The following is a 19,367-nucleotide window of genomic DNA, read 5'->3' on the forward strand; positions in this document are numbered from 1 at the left end:
CCGATAGATCTCACCCATCAACTCCTTACCATTAAATCAACAAGACCAATCAGAAAAGCCTACCAAGACACCCTGATCATCCCTCAAACCAAAACTCCACTAAGAAATAGGGCTTTCTCCACAGCAAGTCCTTCACTTTGGAATTCACTACCAACAGAACTCAGACAAGTCACCTGCCACCAGTCATTCAAGAAAAAACTGAAAACCTGGCTATTCAGCCAAGCATTTCCATGATTTCTAAGAAGCTGTTTCAACGATCTCTTATTACACCCTCTCCGCTCCAACTATATAACCCCTCCATTCCCCGCCCTCCATTCTTTTCTCCCCCTTGGATTTAGACATATAAGACTTTGTTGTGCCATGTATATCTTGTTCTTATGTTTATGTTTAGCCATGTATTTTTTTGCCACTGTTTAAATGTTACTCAAAAAGTTATACAATATGTTACTCTAAAAAGTTCTTTGTTATATGTAATTGCCCACAAGCAAGCTTTTCAACTGTTCTCTGTAAACCGATTTGATTTACATATTATGTAAGAAGATCGGTATATAAAAACCATAAATAAATAAATAAATAGTGTGCCCACATCCGGTAACTATGTGCAGTTCTGGTCATCCAGCTCCAAAAGAATACAGATCCACCCAAAAAATTAAATAAATACTGTATAGAGAAGTTCAACAAAGATGAACTGAGGGTATGGAACAACTCCCCGATAAAGAACGAGGCAAGTTACTTCTGCTCCTAGACCTGGAAACGAGATGACTAAGGGGAGATAGGATAGAGGCAAGAGAGAGAGAGAGCAAGAGGCTAGCCCTCACCCTAGATAGGTATTTATATTTCTATGGGAAGCCCACCAAAGATGAGATTTGTGCAATGTTCTCTCAACCTAGTTTGGACTCAACATCAAGCTAGGTTGAGAGAACATTGCACAAATCTCATCTTTGGGTCAGTTTCCTCACTCTGAAGGTCATCAAATCTTCACAAGAGACCACTGTTCTGTTCGTACATCTCACTTTGAATGTCAAAGTGGCACCTAAACCTCGAGTTACTAGGTGGGCTTCCCATAGAGATATAAATACCTGTCTAGGGTGAGGGCTAGTCTCTCGCTCTCTCTCTCTCTCTTGCCTCTATCCTATCTCCCCTTAGTCATCTCATTTCCAGGTCTAGGAGCAGAAGTAACTTGCCTCATTCTTTATCAAGGAGTTGTTCCATACCCTCAGTTCATCTTTGTTGAACTTCTCTATACAGTATTTATTTAATTTTTTGGGTGGATCTGTATTCTTTTGGAGCTGGATGACCAGAACTGCACATAGTTACCGGATGTGGGCACACTAAATGTCCCTCTGTGTCCTTCGACATATTCATAAACTAGATTGAAACTTGTAAACCGTTGTGATGGCAAAACCGAACGTCGGTATATAAAACTCAATAAATAAATAAAATAAGTAAATTTATAAAATTGCCTGCCTGTGTCCTGTATGTGTGGAGGTTTACCCACACTGAGCAGAGGTGACCCTGGGGGTGCAGTCAGGGAGGGGTTTGGACTTATGCGCATTCTTTCAGGCTTTTAAATGCATGAACATAAATTTTTACAAAACATTTGTGTGAAAAAACGAGCAGGTGCAATTGTGTGCTGGTAGTTTTGGTGGGTTCATTTTTTAAATATGTGTAACTTTATGCCTGTTTTTACTGACTTTCTTATGCGGGCTGTAGCAAAACACCGCCATAATGACATTTTATGTTCCAGTTTGTAAATCCTTTCTTCAGAATTCATAATATCCTATTAGCGTTTTTGACCACTGCTATATCTCAGGCTTATGTTTTTAAAAGAGGGTCTACAATGACTCCCAGATCTTTCCAGGCCAGAGCCCATTATTCTGCATGAATTGTATGGATTTCCCCCCACTCACATTACTTTGCAGCTACCTGGGTTGAAACCTTCTGAAAATCCAGATTCACTATATTAATGGTTCTTAAGCCAGTCCTCGGGACACACCCGACCAGTCAGGTTTTCAGGATATCCACAATGAATATGTAGGGGAGAGATGTGCATGCACGTGTACTGTGGATATGGCTGGTATCTAGAGGGCCTTAATCCCTATGTCTTCTAATATATCAGTAAGTCATGACCGCCCCTTGCTAAATCCATCTGACTTTTCCCCAGGAAGTCGTTAATTTTCTTAACATTAGAACCTGCCATTTTAACCGAGCATCTGACTGAAAAGTGCGCTCTGCTCTTCTCACACTTTTTTTTCAAAATTTTTCATTTTGTAGCTTTTTAATTTTTTCCATTGCAAATTTGGTCCATTATTGTCCTCTAGGCTTTGTGAGAGAAAGATAACTGTTTTCATTAGCTTTGCCTGATTATCTAGAGTCCCCTTCTTACTCTGCTCCTCCTTTCCACGTGACCATGCGACTCCTCTGTGAACTTCTGAGGAGGGCACACAGCAGCCCCTGATGTAATAATCCAGGCCCAAAGTTTGTACCTGAGGCAGTGGAGGGTGAAGTGACTTTCTCCAGGTCACAAGGAGCATCAGTGGAAGAATGAGAGTCAAATCACACAGCCTGCTGCTCTAACCAATAGGCAAGTCCAAAATGAGTCTACACGACACCTTTCTTCAGGCCAAAAAACATTTACTAGATCCTGTAGAATATTATGCAAATGTAAATAAAGCTCTGCGATACATCTTGTACCTGTTATTGTATAAAGTTTTTATTTTCAAATAAAATACAAACAAGTACAGCAGTGAGGGTTGTTTTCTGCACCCGCACTGCCTCAACAATAGTAAATAACATCACACACTGTGTCTTATGAATTCCCTACCCCCCAACAACAAGCCAGCAGTCCTGTCGGGACAGGTCACATTGTCCACTAGTCATAGGTAGATCCAAATCAATCATTTAGAATTAAACTCCTGGAGCGATGTGGCAGCGCCTGCAAATAAGCATCCCAGACCTCCAAAAATCGCCGACGCTTCTGAGGCGTGGTGCGAGAGTCAAGGTCTTCCATACACATCATTGTACCTGTTAATACATCCAAAACAATGCAAAGAAAATAGCCTAAAAGTTTATTTGAATCTGCAGTATTTGTTTGATTTTATTGTGGTGTTTTCCTTTAGATAGGTGGGAAAGAAATATTTTTAAATACACAGATCCTTAGTGGTAGGAGTAGCAATATAAGAAGTCTTTCAGAAACTCTCATTACAGTTAAAATCATCGGGGGGGGAAAAAAAAAGGGACATAAAATGAATGTTCTAAGACCCGCATTATCTAAAAGAATCTTTTCTTCAGATGGTTGCTTTAAAGCAGAGACATAAGCTGGCGTTCTGGGTGGTTCCAACTTTAGAAGCAGCCATTAAAGGGATGCAAACAGCTGGAGAGCAGCTCTGTGTGACATCTTTCCATGTCTGACAAACATCTGGCGGTGCTTCATTTTCAGATTCTGCCCGAGAGTGGGAAGGACGGCTCTGCGTGTGGGAATTCAGCAGCTGACCTGGCTTTTCTGGATAAGCTCTCAGGAAGCATAGCTCAAGGCGCTGCCGCGGCCTCTGCTGCAAACAGCACCCAGGTATGCTTAGAGGTACTTCTGAGGGTGATGCAGCAGAAAAAAGGGGCTACAAAAGCTTTGGCAAATGTAGCAAGAAAGCTGCACGTGGCTCTGCATAACACCTCCCTAATAACCAGCAGCTTGTGTCTACCGATACGAAGCCTCCACTGATATCTGTATATAAAAAGTGAATGAATACATAATTTTGTGCAATAATTTAGAACTGCTTTTAGTGAAAGAGAAACACAAATATCTGGTTATATTTTTGCCACTAGACTGTTTTTTATTTGTTGAGGCACTAGTTAGAGGGAGAGAAGCAAATACAGACATAGGATCTTAAAGATGAGGACAGCACTGGTCATTGATTTATGCTTGCAGATTTATCTGGTGCGTTTGTCCTTTCCCAGGGCTGTGTCCCTCGTGAAATGGGTATTAAGCTTAGAGAACTGATGTAATGGTCTGCGTGCAGCTCCTCAGAGTTCAGGGAAACTCTTTTGCATTTACAGTTCTTGAATTCAAGCAGCAGTGTAACCTGACTAGGCTCAGAGAAACGGCTTTCTGGGACGGGATCCTAACGTACACCACCCTAATCATATTTCTTGTAAAGGAACTGAATATTCTGCCTGACAGGCTTGCAATTTTGGGTCTCTACGAAGACCCCTAGAAGCTTAATATTGGCTGAGGTGGATGAGGGATGAGTTACCACCTCTTATTAATGAAAGAAAAGGTTTCCTCACTTTGTGTATATTCAGGCAGGTTTCGTACATGAAATCTGTGTGCATGCGAGAAGCCACAGAAGAACAAAGAGAGAGAACACAATAGTTCTGGTGCTTAAAGAGTGAGGTGAACGGAGAAGATTCTTGTTTGGTTTTGACCTGGTGAACATTGCTGCCTGCCCTTGTGGAAGTTAAATGGAGGGACCTTGCCTCTGGGCCTCCTTTATTACGTTGCTTGTGTCCGGCACTGGGATTTGGACTGGGTGGTACCAGATGGCACTGAACGTGGCAGTCGTGATGAAACCTGGCAGATTCTGTTCAAGCTTTGAAAATGCTGTAAGACTGGGGTGGGGAGGTACTACTCGTTCTTTACAGCCAGTGATTTATTGTGATTATTTCATGATATATATACACATTTCATACATGTTCATGACATGACCATGTGACCACCGTTGGCTAATCAGGTCAATCACATCAGGCCTGAGCTCATGACATAATTATATTTGTAAATGAATAAGAACATAAGAAAATGCCATACTGGGTCAGACCAAGGGTCCATCAAGCCCAGCATCCTGTTTCTAACAGTGGCCAATCCAGGCCATAAGAACCTGGCAAGTACCCAAAAACTAAGTCTATTCCATGTTACCATTGCTAATGGCAGTGGCTATTCTCTAAGTGAACTTAATAGCAGGTAATGGACTTCTCCTCCAAGAACTTATCCAATCCTTTTTTAAACACAGCTATACTAACTGCACTAACCACATCCTCTGGCAACAAATTCCAGAGTTTAATTGTGCGTTGAGTAAAAAAGAACTTTCTCTGATTAGTTTTAAATGTCCCCCATGCTAACTTCATGGAGTGTCCCCTAGTCTTTCTACTATCCGAAAGAGTAAATAACCGATTCACATCTACCCGTTCTAGACCTCTCATGATTTTAAACACCTCTATCATATCCCCCCTCAGTCGTCTCTTCTCCAAGCTGAAAAGTCCTAACCTCTTTAGTCTTTCCTCATAGGGGAGTTGTTCCATTCCCCTTATCATTTTGGTAGCCCTTCTCTGTACCTTCTCCATCGCAATTATATCTTTTTTGAGATGCGGCGACCAGAATTGTACACAGTATTCAAGGTGCGGTCTCACCATGGAGCGATACAGAGGCATTATGACATTTTCCGTTTTATTCATCATTCCTTTTCTAATAATTCCCAACATTCTGTTTGCTTTTTTGACTGCCGCAGCACACTGCACCGACGATTTCAATGTGTTATCCACTATGACACATAGATCTTTCTTGGGTTGTAGCACCTAATATGGAACCCAACATTGTGTAATTATAGCATGGGTTATTTTTCCCTATATGCATCACCTTGCACTTATCCACATTAAATTTCATCTGCCATTTGGATGCCCAATTTTCCAGTCTCACAAGGTCTTCCTGCAATTTATCACAATCTGCTTGTGATTTAACTACTCTGAACAATTTTGTGTCATCTGCAAATTTGATTATCTCACTCGTCGTATTTCTTTCCAGATCATTTATAAATATATTGAACAGTAAGGGTCCCAATACAGATCCCTGAGGCACTCCACTGTCCACTCCCTTCCACTGAGAAAATTGCCCATTTAATCCTACTCTCTGTTTCCTGTCTTTTAGCCAGTTTGCAATCCACGAAAGGACATCGCCACCTATCCCATGACTTTTTACTTTTCCTAGAAGCCTCTCATGAGGAACTTTGTCAAACGCCTTCTGAAAATCCAAGTATACTGTTTCCCTTGGACCTGAAATGGTGATCGTGTTTTCCTCTGCTTAAGGTGATCGTGTTTTCCTCTGCTTAAGGATATTTGTTTTATATGTCACTTGTTCATTGTCTTGTGCACATGAGAAGCTGTTTTCCAATCAGTTATTGCTATTCTGCACTATTGGAATCAAAATGTTCTGTACAGAATTACTAAAAATTATCTTGTAATGATGCAGTGCCAATCAGTCATCATACATATAAGTCCTACATCCTACATATGTCCTACATCCTATACTATCATGGGAATGGCTTTATGTAAAATTTGAATACTGGGGCTAGAGCTAAGTGTCATGCCGGGTCAGACCAGTGCTCATCAAGCCAGCATCTTGTCTCTGTCAGTGACCAATTGCATCACTTGGAAATGCCCAGCAGATTTTAAGGGGGATCCACCCCATATTGCTGTCTCCCAAAAGGCATAGATCTCCATGTCTGCCTAGCTAACTATTAGTGAATCTGTTCTCCAGAAACCTAAAAGTCATGACCCCCACATCCTCTGTCAACGAATTCTACAGCTTAATGTACGTCAACTGAAAAAAAACAATTTTTTCCAGTTTGTTTTAAGTCTGAAACCAGATAGTTTCCTAGCACCGTTTGAAAAGGTAAATAATAATTTCCTTTTAATTTGTTCCACTCCACTCATGATTTGCTAAACCTCTGTCCTATCCCCTTTGTCGTCTCTTGTCCATGCTGAATAGCCCCAACCTGTTTAGCATTTCCATATTGCGCACAGTACTGAAGGTGTAATTGCAACATAAGTTTGTTCAGAGGCATCATAATATTCTGTTTTGTTCTCATTTCCAAATAACTCCCAACATTGTTGTTTTGCTTTTTCGACTGCTGCTGCTGCTGCAACCTAATCTGAAGATTTCAGTGTATTGTCCACAGTTTTTCCAAGATGAGTGGTGACTCCTGATATGTGCTTTTATACTTTGTACTTATCCACATTAAATTCAGATGCCCAGTTTGCCAATCTGTCATTGTCCTTCTGAAGTTCCTATGTTTGCTTGTGATGTAAGTAATTAAATTGGATAACCTCACACTTTGCTCCATTTTCCAGATCGTTAATGACTGAGTTAAACATCAACCCCAGTACATATCTCTGGAGCTCTACACGATTTACTTCACTCCATTGAGAAAACTGACCATTTAGTCCTACTCTTTGTTTCCTGACTTTTGACCAGTTATCAATCTATGATATGAGTTACCTCTTAGCCCATGACTTTTTTAATTTTCTAAGGAGTCCCTCATGAAGGACTTTCTCACGTCGTCTTCTGACAATCCAGATATACTGAATCAACTTGCTCGCTGGTATTTTCGCCTTCAAAGAATTGTAATATATTAGTAGGGCATGACTTCTTTGTTAAATCTGTTAGCTCTTCCCTGTTAAGTCATTTCCATTTTGTCCTTAACCCATTTGTCATGGATGGACTATGTAATCTCCCCCTACCAGCAGATGGAGGCAGACATAGTATGTCATTGTTGTCGTTTGCTGGTTGTAATGTAAACCGAAGTGATAATTAATTCTGTTAATTGAACCTCGGTATATAAAAGAAATAAATAAATAGTAGCCAAGTCCCAACTTCAGACTGGCAGCCCTGGTGCTGCCTTGGAGGAAAGAGGTCTCATGATTGGAAAGCATCAACCTGGTGCAGCAGGAAAGGATCCTGTAGCAAGGACCTGCTCTCTAGGTGATGCATTGTCCTTTCGCACTGAGGATATCTCCCCAAGGCCTACTGCCCAGGATGGAAGGGTTAGGTCTGCCGTCATAGTTGGTGATTCGATTATTAGGAATGTAGAAAGCTGGGTGGCTGGTGGGCGTGAGGATCGCCTGGTAACATGCCTACCTGGTGCGAAGGTGGTGGACCTCACGCGTCACCTAGATAGGATTTTAGACAGTGCTGGGGAGGAGCCGGCTGTCGTGGTACATGTGGGCACCAACGACATAGGAAAATGTGGGAGGGAGGTTCTGGAAGCCAAATTTAGGCTCTTAGGTAGAAAGCTTAAATCCAGAACCTCCAGGGGAGCATTCTCTGAAATGCTCCCTGTTCCACGTGCAGGTCACCAAAGGCAGGCAGAGCTCAGGAGTCTCAATGCGTGGATGAGACGATGCTGCAAGGAAGAGGGATTCAGTTTTGTTAGGAACTGGGGAACCTTTTGGGGAAGGGGGAGTCTCTCTTCCGAAGGGTTGGGCTCCACCTTAACCAGGGTGGAACCAGACTGCTGGCGCTAACCTTTAAAAAGAAGATAGAGCAGCTTTTAAACTAGAACAAAGGGGAAAGCAGACAGTCGCTCAGCAGTGCATGCATTTTTGCATGGAGACAATGGTTTGGCAGTGGGAGTTCCTCTGCTTGTTAGACCTATCAGAAGCTTATCTACATAGTCCCATTTGGGGTGTGGATCAGAGATATCTCCATTTTTGTGTGCTGCAGGAACATTTCCAGTTCCAAGCCTTACCATTTGGTCTTGCAACTGTGCCACAGGTCTTCATGAAGGTGATGGTAGTGGTGGCAGTGGCACTGTGGTCCAAAGGAAATATCTCTATGATTGGTTAATTTGAGCGCTGTCAAACAAAGAGGTGGTGTGCGTGTTTCTTTGAGTGGTTCAGTTTTAGAAGACTTGGGCTGGGTTACCAATTTTGCTAAAAATTTCCTAAAGCCCATGCAATCCCTGGAGTACTTAGGGGGACAGTTGTACATGCAGGTGGGTCATGTGTTCCTAACTGACGAACAGGTAAGCAAGATACTCATGCAGGGGTTCCTGGATTTGGCCATTCCTACAATGTGAGATTACCTGCAGATACTCAGTCTTATGGCGGCGACTTTGGATTTGGTCCCTTGGGTGAGGGCCCACATGTGGCCATTCCAGTTGTTGCTTCTGACATGGTGGTCTTTACAGAGGCAGGACTATGGGGTTTGTCTTCCGTTGAGTCAGTCTATACAGCAGTCTCTGCTGTGGTGGTTGATTGCCTCGAACTTGTTGAAGGGAGTCAGTTTGGCCATGCCTGCTTGGATTCTAGTCACTATGGGAGCGAGTCTCTCAGGTTGGGGGGTTCATTATCAGTCACAAGTGGCCTATGGGTGCTGGTTCCAGGAGGAGTCTGATTAGTCCATCAATAGGCTGGAGACCAGGGTGATTCACCTAACTCCTTCATTTCTTCCTGTTGATTGGGCAAGGCCATTCGGGTCCTCTCAGACAATCCCACTGCGGTGGCGCATGTAGATTGGCATGGGGGAACCAGGAGTCATGGGGTCTCACTGGAAACATCACTCCTTTTCCCTTGGATGGAGAGTCACCTTGGCCTGTGGTCATCTGCTGACATTGCAGGCCAGGAGAATAGTCAGGCTGACTTTCTCAGCTGGTTAGATGCTGGGGAATGGGAACTGAGTGCAGACTCTTCATATTTTTTGCAAATAAGGTTGTGTGCAGCTGGACCTGATGGCAGCCCAGTGGAATGCAAAGGTAGATGTTTCTTCAATCGGTGACAGGGATTGATGCCCTGGTATAGCCATGGCTGGAGGGGTAGTTTTTGTATGCCTTCCCCCTCATGGGCACTCATAGGCAGGCTGCTGCAATGTATAGAACTGATGAGCAACCAGGTGATTTTGGTTGCACCAGATTGGCAGCACAGGTGGACCTTCTTTGGTTCTAGGTAGCCCCACCCTTATGCTTCTCAAAGGCTCGGGGTCTTCTGGTCCAGGGCCCCGTGATCATGGAGGATCCGGCTCCATTCTGTCTTATAGCCTGGCTATTGAGCGGAGATGGCTTCGTAAGAAGGGATACTCCACTGTGGTGATCTCCATGCTGTTCAGGTCCCAAAAATTGTCTATCATTTTGGCTTACATCCAAGTTTTGTGCCTGAACAATTTTGTCAGTTTTCCTGGTGGGTCACAATGTCCTACATTTTGCCTTCCTTCAGGGCATAATTGCAAAGGTCTAGATCTGAATTCCTTAAAGTTGCAGGTGCTGGCTAATGCTTGTTTATGGGGGACCATCGAGTGTTCCTCTATTGCTGCTCATTGGGATGTGTCCCATTTTCTAAAGGGGGTGAAGAGGCTGTGTCCATCTTTCTGGCCCATTGTTCCACTGTGGGACCTTAATCTGGTTCTGAGAAGCCCCTTTTAAGCCATTAAATCAGAATTCTTTGAACTTGTCGTTAAAGACTGTCTTCTTGGTGGCTGTTTGTTCTGCGCAGTGTTTTGGAGCTTCAGGCCTTATCTTGTCAGGATCCTTTCCTAGTGATTTCCTCAGACATAGAGATTTTTCGGCCAGTGCCATCCTTTCTTCCGAAGGTTAATTCGGCTTTTCACATCAATCAGGCAATCTCTCTCCATCTTTTGTTGGGAGGAGTGCGGGTCAGAGTATCGTTCTCTTAGGTGCTTGGATGTTCAGAGGCTCATTCTGTGTTATTTGGAAATCACAAATTAGTTTTGCAAGTCAGACAAATTGTTCTCTTTGGGGGGGGGGGGGGGTCCTTGTAAGGGAGAGGCAGCCTCTAAGGCTACCCTGGCCCATTGGATAAAGGAAACTGAGTCTGCTTCCCTTCTGAAGGGCAAGTGCCCTCCGGAATTGGTTTGTATGCAATCTGAGTCCTGGGCAGAGATGCAGGCGCGAGCACATGCCGATATTTACAGAGTGGCCACCTGGTCCTCATTGCACACTTTTCTCAAGCATTACTGGCTGAACGTCAAGGATACAGCGTTTGGAGTGGGGGCCCGTAAGGGAGCCCTCGCCTCCTCTCACCCGAGTAGATGAAACTTTGGTATTTCACACTTGTCATGGCTGGACTGGTGTAGCAGGATGAGATGGAAGGAAAAAATTCCTTACCTGTTAATTTTCTTTCCTTTAGTCCTGCACATTATTCCAGGACCCTCCCGGGTAGCGAGGTTCTGTTCTCTGCTGAATGTCTAGGTTCATTGGTTTGGATCTCTATTTCCCTGTGTTTTCTCCAATTTTTCTTTCCCTATTGTACGTCGCAGGGAAGCTTCTCAGAATTTGAGCTCAAGTAGTATTTGCTCTTGATGGTTGGGAGGTTTGATCAGAAACTTTGTCAGAAGATTACAGGATCTCTGCTGCTAGCAGTACCCTTAAGTGTAGTGGCTGTATAGTCTGCCTCCATCTGCTGGTAGGGGGAGACAATCCTCTTGTCATGGCTGGACTGGTGTAGCAGGGCCAATGGAAAGGGACATTTCTTCTTCTTCTTCCCATGACCAGTAAATTTGTTCTTAATAGCTTCCACCACTTCACCCAGCTTTGTGCAGTCATTAACTTCTGATTGAGCAGTCTGCTCTGCTCTTCTGAAGCTTTGCTATTTGGAAACCTGTATATGAAACAAAGTTTTCCAACTGCCAAAAGTTGTCCAACCTTTTGCATTTTTATAGTGTGGTTTGTTTTTTTTCGTGGAAAATGCGCTTGTTTGGATGTCGACACGTAGGTGGATTTATGTGAACATGAAATAAACATTTCCTAATGTGTATTCAGTTCTGGGCCTTGGTATGTTAAGTAGAAATTGAAGATGTTTTGCAGGAAGCTGCCTGCATCCCTTCCTGCTGTCCTGTCATCTAGCAAGAATATTATCCCAAAGAGCCTGCATGCTGGAATGGCTGTTTGCTGTGTGTGTGTGTGTGTGTGTGTGTGTGTGTGTGTGTTGCACAAAGTCAGTAAAGGTCAGTTTTAAAAAGAAGTCGCAGTGTTTGCTGACCTACCAGAGTACCAAGTCCAAGTGGAGATATCCTGCAATAGCTGCTTCAGTAAACACTTGATGGTCATGTGGTTCCATTTCCAAAAGAAATTCATATCCAGGCCTGCTGCTAGATTGCCAAAACGCAAACATACACTAAGAGAATTCTCTTTAACTTTAAATACACTGTTGTGCAAAAATGTTTATTAACATCGACAAAAATGTAAACATATACACAATTAAAACTTATTAATCACAATCATACCAAGCATTCACACGTTAAAATCTAAAAACCCAAAGACACAATGTAATACTTCTTACAGTACAGATTTAAGTGCAAAGGCAATGCATATCAAATATTTATAATGCAAAATTTGAAACAATACTTGTCTTCATAAGGTTTCCAATATTATCCAACTTCTTTCTTCAAAAAATTAAAAAAAGTTATCCGCTTCCTCTCCCTTTACAGGGGCCTGGATTCTTTTCATACATGTGCGCGTGCTGATTCTCTGCACGCTACACCCGCAAAAAATGTTTGCATGAATCCACAAGTTATCTAATCAGCTTGCATCTGGGGCAAATTGCCTTCCAACACTCTATCCACATATACTCCGTCCAACAAAGGATCCTTGTTTCACCCTCGCCTGGGCTTCATCAGGGACTCATTCTTAATAACTACGATGTATCACCTATATCAAAACAATGAAAATTATGTATAATTATACTTTCAAAAAATGATTACAACCCCACTATGGAAACAAAACGCCCTATATCTATTGACTTTACCTGTCTTATTCTCTCAATCAGAGTGCCAAATACAGTTCAAGATTCAATGTCTTTTTGTCAGCTTTTAATTTCAGCCTCTAAAAAAATTAGAGATATATCAAGAGCAGATCATCACAATACCAAAGCAAGTGCCTAGCCGAATTAACAACTACTTAAAAAAAACACCACATAAGAACATAAGAAAATGCCATACTGGGTCAGACCAAGGGTCCATCAAGCCCATCATCCTGTTTCCAACAGTGGCCAATCCAGGCCATAAGAACCTGGCAAGTACCCAAAAACTAAGTCTATTCCATGTAACCATTGCTAATGGCAGTGGCTATTCTCTAAGTGAACTTAATAGCAGGTAATGGACTTCTCCTCCAAGAACTTATCCAATCCTTTTTTAAACACAGCTATACTAACTGCACTAACCACATCCTCTGGCAACAAATTCCAGAGTTTAATTGTGCGTTGAGTAAAAAAGAACTTTCTCTGATTAGTTTTAAATGTGCCCCATGCTAACTTCATGGAGTGCCCCCTAGTCTTTCTACTATCCGAAAGAGTAAATAACCGATTCACATCTACCCGTTCTAGACCTCTCATGATTTTAAACACCTCTATCATATCCCCCCTCAGTCGTCTCTTCTCCAAGCTGAAAAGCCCTAACCTCTTTAGTCTTTCCTCATAGGGGAGTTGTTCCATTCCCCTTATCATTTTGGAAGGGGAATGGAAGGGGGACACATACTTCCAATAAACCCGGGGCCTGTTTTAATCAGGTCTCCAGCGTGCTCCACCAGGTCTCTATCCACGAGCGCCTCTGGGAGCCCCATTATTCTCAAATCGTTCCTATGGAAGCAATTTTCCAAGTCCTCTAATTTGTCTCCCATTTTCTTATCAGATTGCAGCGCACGTTCCGTGGATTCCAGTGTTTGCATTCTAGCATCTAGAGGAACCTCTCCCTCCTGTAGTTGTTTCACTGTATCTGAGCAAAGAGTTCATTTCCTCAAATTTGGAATATACTTTTTCAAATTTGGCATCCAACTTAGTGGAGAGAGCTGTGATTACCACTGCTGCAATTTCATTAACGCAACCATCGTATGGGTTGGGCTGTTTTGCCATCTCCTTCGATGTTTTTTTTTTTTTCCTTTTTTACTGCTTTAGTCGTTGTCCTTCATTGAAACAGGTCAGTAAGCTGTGCAATAGATTGAGATTACCTTCAGGAACATAAAAAATCCAATCATGCAGTGAAGCTCTGCAAAATAACCAATGAAACTATAAAAAGGAGCAAGGTCCCTGAGCACAGAAAGATTGCGTGCACCTCCTCACATCACAGCTTGTGACCCCTTGGGGAAATTTTTTTTTTTTTTTTAAGTATATGCATTTTGAATTCTTTGTTCTCTTGGTCAGCTGTGTGAAATAGTCTTTTTATTAGTATGGTTTTACTATTATGATTTTTATTTCTTGATTTCATTGTTTACTGTATTCTGAGGAATGATGATGATTGTTTTCCCATTGTACTGCAACAGAGTCTGGCTTGTTGTGGCACAGAACTCTATAGTTGCTTTTTTTCTGTTTTTGGTTGAGGGTATGTTTATTTATTTTGAACTTTTTTATACTGACATTCATGTAACCATACATATCACATCGGTTTACAGTGAAACAAATTAATTGGAAAAACATTACATAGAGCAGGGGTTACATCGAACTGGGACCCAGGATGTTAAATACAAAATGCTAACATATAATATAAATAACATACCAGATTGAAAAGGAACCAAAATGACCACCACCTTCTCTGAGGTACTCAGTTACTTTTGTGGCAGGAGGGAGGGTAAGGATCAGGTATGCGAGGGGGTAGAGATTGCTTATGGTAGATTAGCAAGAGGATTACCTCAGGTGGGGAAGCTAATAGTAGGTTAACAAGAGGATTACAACAGGAGCCTAAGAGACTGCTGGTTCTCTAATAAGTTGAAAAGCTTTCGCTGGGGCTGGGAGGTCGGGGCCACGAGAAGAGGAATTTTTGGTTGAAGATTACACAGATCGGTGATAAAATATTTGATAAATATGAGCTAGTGAGTGGCAGAGCCTGCCAGCAGGAGAGAGGTCCTATCAAGGTTAAATACAAGCATCCTGTCCTGTCATGGGTGTGAGAACGATCATCCTTTAGGGAAATGATTGTCTGAAGAACCACGTTTTAATCTTTTTTTTTGAAGGTCAATGGGCAGGGTTCCTGACGGAGATCGGGGGGAGAGCATTCCATTGTGTGGGGCCCGCTGTCGATGGGGCACGTTTCCTTAGAGAGGTCTTGGCAGGGGGGGCATTCAGAGTGCCTTTGTAAGCTGTTCTTATTGGTCTGGAGGACGTGTGGAGTCGAAGAGGGATGTTTAAATCAAGAGGGGTTAGATTGTGCATGGATTTGTGAATCATCGTGAGGACTTTGTGGAGAATTCTGAATTTGATGGGGAGCCAATGAAGATTCCGAAGGATGGGAGTAATATGCTCGCCTTTGTTGGTGTTGGTCAGAATCCTGGCGGTGGAGTTCTGTAACATCTGAAGGAGTCTACTGGTGTTAGCTGGGGGTCCGAGAGGGGGAGAGTTGCAATAGTCGATTTTTGAGTAGATGATAGATTGAAGCACCGTGCGGAAGTCCTGAAGGTGGAGGAGGGGTCTCAGCTTTTTTAGAATTTGTAATTTTTAGAAACATTCTTTTGTGGTGTTGACAAATTTTTTTAGGTTTAGATGGTTGTCCAAAATTACACCGAGGTCTCTCACATAGGAGATGTCAGTCTTTTGGGATGTAGGGAGTTTGTTGATTGCCCCGTTTTTGTCATCCTGGGTGATAAGGGATCTCAGTTTTGTTAGTATTGAGGACTAGGTTGAGGCTGGTGAGGAGGTGGTTGATAGACTGTAGACAACTGTTCCAGAAACTGAGGGTTTTGGAGAGGGAATCCGTGATCGGGATGAGGATTTGCACATCGTCGGCATAGATAAAATGAGTTATCTTTAGACTTGCAAGTAGATGGCAGAGCAGGAGAAGGTAAATGTTGAAAAGCGTTGGGGAGAGAGATGATCCTTGTGGGACTCCCAGGGTGGAGCTGACCGGGTGGGATTCTTTGATTCTGACCTTGAAATTCCTGTTAAGGAATGACTTGAACCAGCTGAGTGCAGTTCCTGTAATGCCAATGTCTGAGAGTCTATCTATGAGCATTGAGTGGTTCACAGTGTCGAAAGCCGCAGAAATATCTAGAAGTGCGAGAAGATATGGTTGGCTTTTTTCTAGGCCCAGGAGAATAGTGGACTGACAAAACAGCAAGGAAGGCTGCTTAATAAAGCTGTGAGAGCAGAAATACACAATAAGCAGCCAGATGTCCAATCTGTGAAAATTTATTGTGTGGAATCAAAATATGAAATGAGCCCTAAGAGGGATTCAGTATTTAATGATTTGCGGAATCCGAACTGAGCGGGGGCAAGGATCTTGTGTTCGTCGAGATATTCTGTGAGTTGATTGACTATTTTTTCCAAGAGTTTAGTGATAAACGGTAGGTTAGCTATAGGGCGAAAGTTAGCTGGATCAGCTGGATTCAAGTTAGGTTTATTTAATAATGTTTGAGAATGGCAAGTTTTAGAGAGTCTGGAACTAATCCTTGTGATAAAGAGCAATTGATGATTTCTGCCAGAGGCTTAGGGATGGCTTTTGGGATGGAGATGAGTAGTTTTGAATGTATAGGGTCCGACGGGTGAGAGGAGGGTTTCATCTTCTTGAGCATGGTTTCTATCTCAAGGGATGAAGTGGGTTCGAATGATTCAAAGTTTGTTGTCTGGTAGTTGGTAGGAGTGAAGGGGGTGGGCGCTGGAGATTGGATGAGCTAAGTGGGGCTATAAGGTTGGTAATTTTTTTCTCAAAGTAAGTAGCGAGTTCTGTAGATTTGAGTAGTGCTTGGTCATCGGGGATAGTAGGTGGGGAAGGTTTAGTGAGAACAGTGACGTAGGAGAACAAGGCCTTTGGGTCAAAGATGAAGTGATGGATTTTTCGGGCGAAGAAATCTCTCTTTGTGCAGAGGATGGTGTTCCTGTAACTGTGCATGTGGGATTTGTAGGAGGCCATCGTCGTTGTGGAGGGATTTTTGCGCCATTTATGTTCTCTGCTTCTTAGTTCTTGTTTGAGTATCTTCAGTTCCGGTGTGAACCAGGGTTTTCTATTATCGGGGGTGGGGTTTAGAACTTTCGTTGTTATGGGGCATGTTTGTTCTGCTACATTGTTGGTGATATTGAACCATGAAGCAGTGGCCGAGTCTGCATTTGAGAGATCAAGATGAACTAGTTCTCTGGAGAGATGAGAGCTGAAATTGTCCATGGTGCAGGGTTTCCTGAATTGAATTGTAGTTTTGGGGAAAGAGGGGGATGGGATCTCAGTAATCTCTAGGTCAGTAGTGATCATCCAATGGTCGGACCATGGAACTGGGGAGCATTTAGGCGAGGAGGAGAGAGTAAGGCCTGCATTTATGAAGATTAGATCCAGTGTATGTCCTGCTTTGTTATTGGGACTGTTTATGATTTGTTTTAAGCCCATGTAACTGAGGGAGGATAGTAGAGTTTCGCAGTTGGGGGATTGAGGAGTAGAGTCAACGTGTAAGTTGAAGTCTCCCATGTTGATGGCTGGGGCGTCCGTGTTGATGTGTTTGGCAATGCATTCAATTAGAGGAGAGGGGCCTGAGTCTAGGAGCCCCAGAGGGGCGTAGATTAGACATATTTGGAGATGTTTTGATTTGAAGACAGCAAATTCGAGTTTGGATGCTGAATTTGTATGTTGGGGAGTTAATCTTAGTTCTTTTTCAGCAGCTAATAGTAGTCTGCTGCCTCTTTTTTTTTTAAGTCTAGGGATTGAGAATAGGTCATAGAGCTGTATAGGTAGTTTGTGTTTGTGTTCTGCATGTGTAATTGAGAATGTATGTGACAAAGAGAGGAAGGGTTGTGTGTATGTGTCTGTGTCTGGGAGAGAGTGGAAGGTTGTGTTTCTCTCTCCCAGACACAGAGAGTGGAAAGGTTTTTTCTGTATCTCTCTTTGTGTCTGGGGGAGAGTGTGGAAAGGTTTTGTGTGTGTCTTTGTCAGAGAGAGAATGGAATGGTTTTCTGTATGTGTCTTTGTGTCTGGGAGGAAGAGGAAGGGTGTGTGTGTGTCTGGGAGGAAATCTCACAGGAATATCCTGCACTTTGTGGATAATCCAGAATTGGTGGTTAAAAATGAACTGAGGGGCTTCTTGGAAGCAAGGATGCTTATAGAACTGAAAATGGATGCTGGCAGGACCGGTTCAGGACTGAGGGGGCACTCAGAAAATATGGGGAGGCCCAGAGTCGCGATAGCAAGATTTTTGAATTTTGCAGTATTGCAAGCAGTGAGAAGAGGGCAAGAAAGCTCTTGTTTTTCAGGATTCTTCTCCCATTCTGCTCTCAGTTCTTTGACTTAAAGATTCGCTTCAGACTTCAAGGTCCGGCACGATCGAGGGTGAAGCTGCTCTGTTAAACCTGCTTTGGGAAGCCAAATTGTTTCTGCACCAGTTGGACAGATATCTGGCTGCCTGACAAAGGTAGGGGGAGGGTTATGTGTGAAAATTGACTGCATTATAGCTGCTAACGTTTTACACTTAAAGCTGAGCTGTGGCGGCAGTGCCATTTAGCACTCGTGTAAAAGGAACATGCTTGTGGGAAGCATTGAGTATAAATTTGCTGGAGATGCTCACTTTTCTGGCTGTGAATGTGGTTTGTAATGCACTTCTAAAGGTCCTTACAAACCTCTTTTAAGGAAAATACAGACCAGTAGGAGAGCAAAAGGAGTCCAGTTGGGTAGAGCAGCCTTTAAGCTTGCTGCCTTTATTAGTGCATATTACAGATTCTTAGTCATCTCTAAGGTGCTTTGTGCAAGAATGTGCAGACTTTGGGTCCTTTTCAGGAGTAAAGCTGAGTTTTGATAAGTCAGAAGCACTGGTGCTAAAGAAACACAAAAAGGAGTTGGCTCCTTTTATTACCTCTGTTTATTATTGGCTAGAAATCAGAGGCAGCTGTATCTGTATATCTCCCATTACTTTATTGATCAAATGATAATTGTATTTTTATTCTAACTTTACTTTATCTTTATTATTTTATTTTATATATATGCTATTTAACTGAATTTTTATTTTATTTTTACTTTTATTACTGTAAACAGCTTTGATCAATTTTGCACTGGTAAAACAGTATATAAATATGTTAAATAAAATTATAGCCTAACCAAGCTGCAGCAGTGACGGATGCTGCCCAGGATTAGTTTGTTCAAAATGACTTTGTTCTAAGTGACTTTATATCCTCCAGCTTTTACCTTTACATTTGCTCAAAAGAGACTTGCAACTTATTTATCAAACACTTTTTAGACTTTTTTGGGAAAGCCAGGTTATGACACAAGACTGGCAGAAGGGAGTTCTGGGAAATCCAGATGCAATGTCTCGGATTGCTTGGATAATGATTTTACTCTGTTTGAATATGAAATGAGCTGAGTTCACCCCTTTACATGGCAGGATAGACTTACCACCGACCCACTTGAGAGGTAGCGTTCTTATCGCTCTATTGAGGTCGCATGGAAGGTCCTGTGCTCCCAAATGCAGCACATTCCCAGGGAATCACCTTCTCTTCCTCTCTGTGGCAATGCAGATGTTGCCCCAGGATGCAAACTAAGGAGGTAATGTCAAAGAGTTAGGCAGGGATTGAGTATGTAAAAGGAACATATATGCGTGTAAGTAGTATGTATTTCATAAACCTTTGTGTGGGTGCACACTTGCAGTGTTAGGCAGAGATTGAGTATGTAAAAGGAACATATATGCGTGTAAGTAGTA

General features: G+C 42.6%; 1 protein-coding gene across 4 annotated transcripts in view; it reads left to right on the forward strand.

Moving 5' to 3' along the window:
- The window catches only part of SNX9 (sorting nexin 9), a 264,145-nt gene that overhangs the window by 121,679 nt on the left and 123,099 nt on the right, over window positions 1-19,367 (forward strand). For all 4 annotated transcript variants that reach the window (XM_029596722.1, XM_029596725.1, XM_029596724.1 and 1 more), the window contains one exon: window positions 3,440-3,568. In XM_029596722.1, coding sequence (XP_029452582.1) covers window positions 3,440-3,568 — 129 coding nt within the window. The remainder of the gene's footprint in view (window positions 1-3,439; window positions 3,569-19,367) is intronic.

Source organism: Rhinatrema bivittatum, chromosome 3 (genome assembly GCF_901001135.1).
Source record: "Rhinatrema bivittatum chromosome 3, aRhiBiv1.1, whole genome shotgun sequence".
Taxonomy (NCBI): Eukaryota; Metazoa; Chordata; class Amphibia; order Gymnophiona; family Rhinatrematidae; genus Rhinatrema; species Rhinatrema bivittatum.